Source organism: Vicia villosa, unplaced genomic scaffold, assembly GCF_029867415.1.
Source record: "Vicia villosa cultivar HV-30 ecotype Madison, WI unplaced genomic scaffold, Vvil1.0 ctg.000467F_1_1, whole genome shotgun sequence".
Taxonomy (NCBI): Eukaryota; Viridiplantae; Streptophyta; class Magnoliopsida; order Fabales; family Fabaceae; genus Vicia; species Vicia villosa.
In genome coordinates, this window is record NW_026705225.1 from 337,416 (window position 1) to 343,546 (window position 6,131).

The window sequence follows — 6,131 nt, forward strand, 5'->3', positions numbered from 1 at the left end:
TAGAAGGTTAAGAGGTAGAACCTAGAACATTGTAAAGTTAAGACACTTTTGTTGTATATGGGAAGATCCCTCCTAGTTGGGAAACAACTTGCCTTCTTGTTTAACGTGGCTACATGCTTTAGTACTAGGTATCCTTCCTTCATTGTTTTAGAATTCACCTTGGTATTATATCTCCTCGTCGCTGTTTGCCTTGCCTCTAAATCCTAAATACAGATCATTTCTCTGACTTCGTCAATCTCTTAAAGTGATAACAAAATTCCTGAATTTTTGAGCTATTTCTCTTACTTCTTCTACCTTCCTCGGTTAACAACTATTCCACGGATGAAGTGAGTATTTAAGAGTTATACTTATATGTTAAGGAGAGGTTTATTAATTTAAGTAAGTTATAGTGATAATTTGAGCCTTAAATTAGAGCAACTTATAGTGATATATTGTTTATAAGTTAGGGTGGGATTTATCAATTTAAGCAAAGTATAAGCAAAAATTATGCTATCATTTATGATTCATTGCTTATAAGTTATAACCATATTTTAAAAGTGGAGTGCTCTTATAATAGTTTAATTTTTTTGGTGAATGTACTAACAACCACCACTCAGCACACTGTTCATAAATTATAAAGGAGGGAAAAAAGAAAGAAAGAAACACAGTCCTCTGTTTCTGTTTTCATTAATCTCAACATTCAACAACAAGTGAATTTCCAAAAAAAAATCACAAAAGCTTAATCCTTTGGCTCAATAACAGTCCTACAATAAGGACAATGAGGATGTCTTTCAAGCCAAGGGAGAAGACATGCTGAATGATACTTATGTGAGCAAGAGAGATTCATAACCTCTTCATTTTGATGGAAATCTTCTAGGCACACAGCACAAACATTTCTCTCTTTCTTAAACCTATTTCCACGTAATAACCATGCACTCTCTAGTAATTTTCGACCTAATCCTGTGTCTTTCTTCTGAATCCTGCTTCTACTTTCTTCTTCTTTTCTAGGATTTTGTTCACTTGACCTGTCATTAGAAAATGACCTAACCATTTATTAATTAATATAAACTAAAATCAAATGTACTAACAACCATGAAGCAGGACGCCCGAACACAATACCGACACTGACCCAATGATATATGTAATAATTAAGAAAAAAATTAAACGTAGTCATAAATATCAATATTGATGTAAAAGTCTGTCATTGACTCGAACATGAACATATTTTTATCGAGGTGTCGGTGCTAGATAGTGACCACATAACTTATTATGAATGGTTGAATATGAATAACAATCATATTTAAATTAATAAAAAAATTAATCATGGGAACTTCCTTGATTTTCTTCACTTTAGAAAGAAAAATAAAAATTTAAATCCTTGTTAGACATGTTCTTTTAATCTCTTATCTTAATTAAACATGTGAGTGTACATAAGAAACATGTAGATAATATAATCAAATTAAATTAAATAAAACCCTAGTTAATTTGCATAAGTCTAGCAACATAGCCTCAAAAAATAAAGATAGAAAATATACCTGGAAGAAGAAAAGAAGGAACCAAGTTTCTTCTCAAGTCTTTGTTTGGCTTTGAAAGCATTTTCATCTAAGGTAGTAGTAATTGAAGTCCATGGTGCATCCAAATCCAATGATTTTCTTAGGTAAGAGTCTCTATAGTTAGAATAATTTTCATGTCTGTTGTGATGTTGTTCTGATTTTTTCCTTGGTGACAACCCAACACCAGGTAATCTACCAGCCATTCAAGCTTGTTTACCTAAGCTTATTCCTCATCTCTCAATTTAATGCTCACACAACAAGAGCACCAAAAATATTAATAATACATCCAAGTTTTGATTGATGGTTGCGTGTTCTATTGTGAAATATACAAATATACAAATTCTCTAGGAAGTTCTTTACTATACCTCTTCGTAAATATCAAGACTTATGAGGGGTCAATTTTCATCACACTAAATGGACTTTTGCTAATGATTTAAATTGTGTGATTGATATTATTCATTGCCCATGACACCAATAATGATTTTATTTTGGCTTTTGGTGAAGTATATGTGGCAAATTATTGCAAATAGTTTACTACTGGGAGGATGAAATTTTTGTGACCACAAAGAAACACGTGGTTCTTAAAAGGATAGCTCAAAAAAGAGAGACAGTGTTGTCCCAAGTACTGTATTATAGCATCATAACTGTTCTTTGGGAGAGTGGCGATTGAACATTATTTTTCTCCCTTTGGTGGTTTTTGGTACTCAACTTGGGTGCTTGGATGTTTTGTAAAAATGGTCGAAAATCTAGATATGGCATTCGGACAAGGTAATATATTAGATAGTTAGTCTCAAGCAGTTGAGTAAGTCATATGAAAATAGAGTTATCATCCCTAGGATAAAAAGTGACATTCTTTATATTAATTAGTGTAGCTATTTTTTGTAAAATTGGTTTTATAGTGTGTTTGGTATGATATAACCATGTTATGGGCTGGTCCAAAGGTCTCCAACAAAAAAAAAAAAAAACCTCACAAGTGATTCACATCTTGAACATCTCAAATAATCTTTAAACATAAGATATCTCATATGATAAAAAAGTAGGATTCAAAATTCGTTGTCAGTCTCATTTTTGTCTTTATTAACTCATTGACTTAAGTGTTGAAGTGCTGAAGTTGTTGGTCATCCCCTTTTTTTGTCGTAGTCGAAGCACATCTATGCTGCAGCAAGACATAATCTCATCATTTCACCGATAATTTCAAGTTTTGAATTGAACACCATTTATAGGAATCGACTTCTGATTCCTACAAAGTTCCACAGTGAGATTCTTCAGATTCAAATCACGATTGTTGTAACAATCACGCTAAGATGAAAAACAAACACTAAGTCCTACTTCTAAGAGCACCTTAGATCCTTCCAAATCATCTCCAATCTTCATTTTAGATATGATTAGCCTATGCCTGTCTAGAGAAAGAGCCTCCACCACAGAGCAATAAGCAGATCAAGAAACATCGAAAAGATAGGTCGATGTTAGGGTTTCGGGACCATGAAAAAAGGGATGAAACTCCTAACGCGATACTTCTGATAGTCGTAATTGTCATCATGAAAAATTAATCGGTGTTAGAAATCCTCATTGACGATGGAAGTTCATGCGACCTAATGTATCTAAGAATCTTCATGAAGTTAGGGTTATGCATGCAAGATCTAAACTCATGTGAAGGCATGAGCCTCCTAGATTTCAACGACTATTCAACACAACCATGAGGATCATTAGACCTATTGATTTCCTTCTAACAAACGGAGAACATGAGAATTGTATACGTTCTTTTTTTCGTGGTTCCTTGTGGAAGTGTCTACAACAACATTCTTGGGAGATATTTTTTCTAATGTTGGACATCATAGTCTCTACGGTCAATTTGAAGATTAAATACCATAATGGTTCCGGTAAGCTAATCCTTGTTAAAACTGATCTTTGTGAAGCTCGCATTACACATGAGGCAATACTTTAGAACTTCCTTGCATCTAGTGTCGTCCCGTGAAGAAAGGAGGAAGAAGGTCGATGAAGTAACCAACTTAGTCGATCTCGACGTATAGAAGGATGAAATTTGGCAAGATAATGAGCTTAGAATATTAAATGGGGACAAGATGAGCTCCTTGATTTTGACTCTGAATGGCGAGTTTGAAGTCATACAACTTAATGATTACCTAACACAATCACTTGATCTACCAGCTTGAATAAAGAAAGAGCTCGTTGAGTGCCTAAAGGAAAATGCTAACCTCTTCGTGATTTCTCCCTGCTAAATGTTAAGTATACATTCAGTGTGGCATGCCATCAATTCAATATCGATCATTGTAACTTATTTTTATTCCAGCGAAAGACGCTGCAGTCCATTGAAAAGCCTGAAGCAACCATGAACACGGTCCAAAGCTTCCTTGATGCTAACTTTATCCTCGGAGTAAGATATACCGAATGACACTCTAATGTGTTATTAGTCAAGAATAAGGGTGGCAAACCAACATTCCTTCCACGCTCAGGCTTGCCCCGCAAATTCCCCCAAAAAACAGGGCATGCATTATGTAGGGTGCATGCTTAAAAATGAGGAGGGATTGAATTTGGGCCACGGTCATTACACCTTTTAGCCTAAAAATATCAAAAACTTATGATAATGCTTGTGCCCACATAAAAAACTAGGCGGAAAAATTATAAGGTGTGTGCCTAAAACCTTAGCTCGCCTTGCAAATAAGTGCAGGGAAAAAGGGCAAGCCCAACGGGCCCATCCTATTTTGCAACCACTGGTCAAGAAGGATTCACATTGATTACATGTCTATGAATTGGGCGTGCCCCAAAATATGTATCCATTTCCAAATATAGAGAGAAAACAACTTTAATGATTGAGCAAGCCAACAACCAATACAACGTGATGCCCTTTAGACTAACAAATGTAGAAGAAGCATGTCAGAGAATGATAAACAAAGTTTTCAAGGAAGAAACATGCAAAAAATTTGATGTATACATGGACGACATGGTCGTCAAGTCCAACTAGGAGAACTACGCAGCAAGCATTTCTCCCTATCATACCCTTATTTTGTCTCAAGTTTGTGTTCATCTCATCCGTCAATTAAGACATTTTCACTTTGATTTACCAAATTAAATAGTTTACTCCTTATGCATTAACATTTTAGTATCACTACTACAAATAATATATTTCATCACGAAGCTTTCACCTCAGCCAGAAAAAAATGAGGTATTATACCTAGGCGCGCCATGTTTTATTTTTATAATAATAAAAACAACATATTCCCTCGGTTTTTTAAAATAACCGAAGGGAAAAACAAATCAAGGCACACTTCGAATCCCAGCTTTTGCAGTTTATATCTTTATTTGTTTATAAGTGTAAACTAAATGAACTAACCCTTTGATTTTTCGATATAACTGAGGGATCAAATAATCAGATTTCACTATAGAAGCACTCGTTAAATTTAATTTAACCTAATCCTTTCTTATAGTATGTCGCCTCAAACTCGCATGCATCATTCTTTGGGATGGATTGCAAGACAGAAAAATTTGCAATGTTCTTCTATCTAGAACAAAATATTTTTCTTCTATTGCAATCTATCTCACATAATGGTGTTAATGTTGTTGTTATTGTTGTATTTTTGCTTATTTGATAGATTGCGAGTGCAGAAAATCAATCTTGCTTTAAATATTTTTTGTACAATTCCTCTCTTCAAACAAACAGACTACTCAAAAATGGTAATTGCTCATTTGATAGATTGCAAGTGCAGAAAATTAATCTTGCTTCAAAGATTTATTGTACATTTCCCTTCTTCAAACAAATAGCCTACTAAAAAAATGGTGAATTTGAATGCAAAGTTCTGACATTCAAGCATCATTCTTTTAGAAGTTGGAACTTAAACAGAAAAGGGAGCTTCAACTTACACAAAGAAGGGAACTTTACTTTTGAAAAGATTTGTTGTAAACAATTTATCTTAATATTGTGTGTAAGCAATGTAATATTTTTTAAAAAATTATTCACCTCGATTTTAATCCAAAACTGAGTTGATGATTTAAAGGAGATGATAATTAACTTCGGTTTTATAGTTAAACAGAGGAGTATAATAATCATATTTTAATATAAAAACACTCGTTAAATATATTTTACCCTAATCCTTAATAATATGAAGTCACCCCAAAGAGAGGAAATATTTACCACCGCTACAACATATCTCTGGGGGATTGCAGGTGCAGAAAATAAAAATTCTCATTGACCCTGGAAACATGTCTCTAGCATCTAAATCTTAATATCCTCGAAGATTTATTGCATACACCTTTTTTTTAATATTATGTGAAAATAACGTAATTAAAAAATAAATAAAATATGCATTCACCACGTAGATTTACCATGACTGAGGTGATAGTTAAGCATTTTTTCTATACTATATACATCGGCCTTAACAAATATTTGACGTCTAATTTAATGATTATCAATGTTCAAGACGCTGTCATTAGTAATCGGCAAAAAACCTAAGGGACATCCTTTATAATAGCACGTTGAATATTAAAAATGTGACCTAAATCAAACATATGAAGCGCTTGAAACCTAAGGACGCTTGGAAAAGTTCTCTATGATGGATTGCAAGAGCAGAATATTTTCCGAGTTCA

At 33.7% G+C, this 6,131-nt stretch overlaps 1 protein-coding gene across 2 annotated transcripts; it reads right to left on the bottom strand.

Moving 5' to 3' along the window:
* Positions 1–634: 634 nt before the first annotated feature.
* LOC131628575 (RING-H2 finger protein ATL47-like) lies at positions 635–1,943 on the bottom strand. Of its 2 annotated transcripts, none has more exons than XM_058899408.1 (2): positions 1,515–1,943; positions 635–1,022 (listed from the first exon to the last, which is right to left on the bottom strand). In XM_058899408.1, the coding sequence occupies exons 1-2, from the start codon at positions 1,733–1,735 to the stop codon at positions 719–721; spliced, it is 525 nt and encodes a 174-aa protein (XP_058755391.1). In that variant the 5' UTR covers positions 1,736–1,943; the 3' UTR covers positions 635–718. The 2 variants fall into 2 exon arrangements, with proteins under 2 accessions (XP_058755391.1, XP_058755392.1); XM_058899409.1 differs by having other exon boundaries at positions 635–1,004; positions 1,515–1,921.
* Positions 1,944–6,131: the final 4,188 nt, after the last annotated feature.

What these genes read in the sequence shown, in the direction of transcription:
- LOC131628575 (XM_058899408.1), bottom strand. Translation starts at nt 1,735, where the DNA reads ATGGCTGGTAGATTACCTGGTGTTGGGTTGTCACCAAGGAAAAAATCA. An exon ending in TCCTTCTTTTCTTCTTCCAG is followed by an intron (nt 1,023 to 1,514) that starts GTATATTTTCTA and finishes ATAAATGGTTAG; the next exon opens with GTCATTTTCTAATGACAGGT.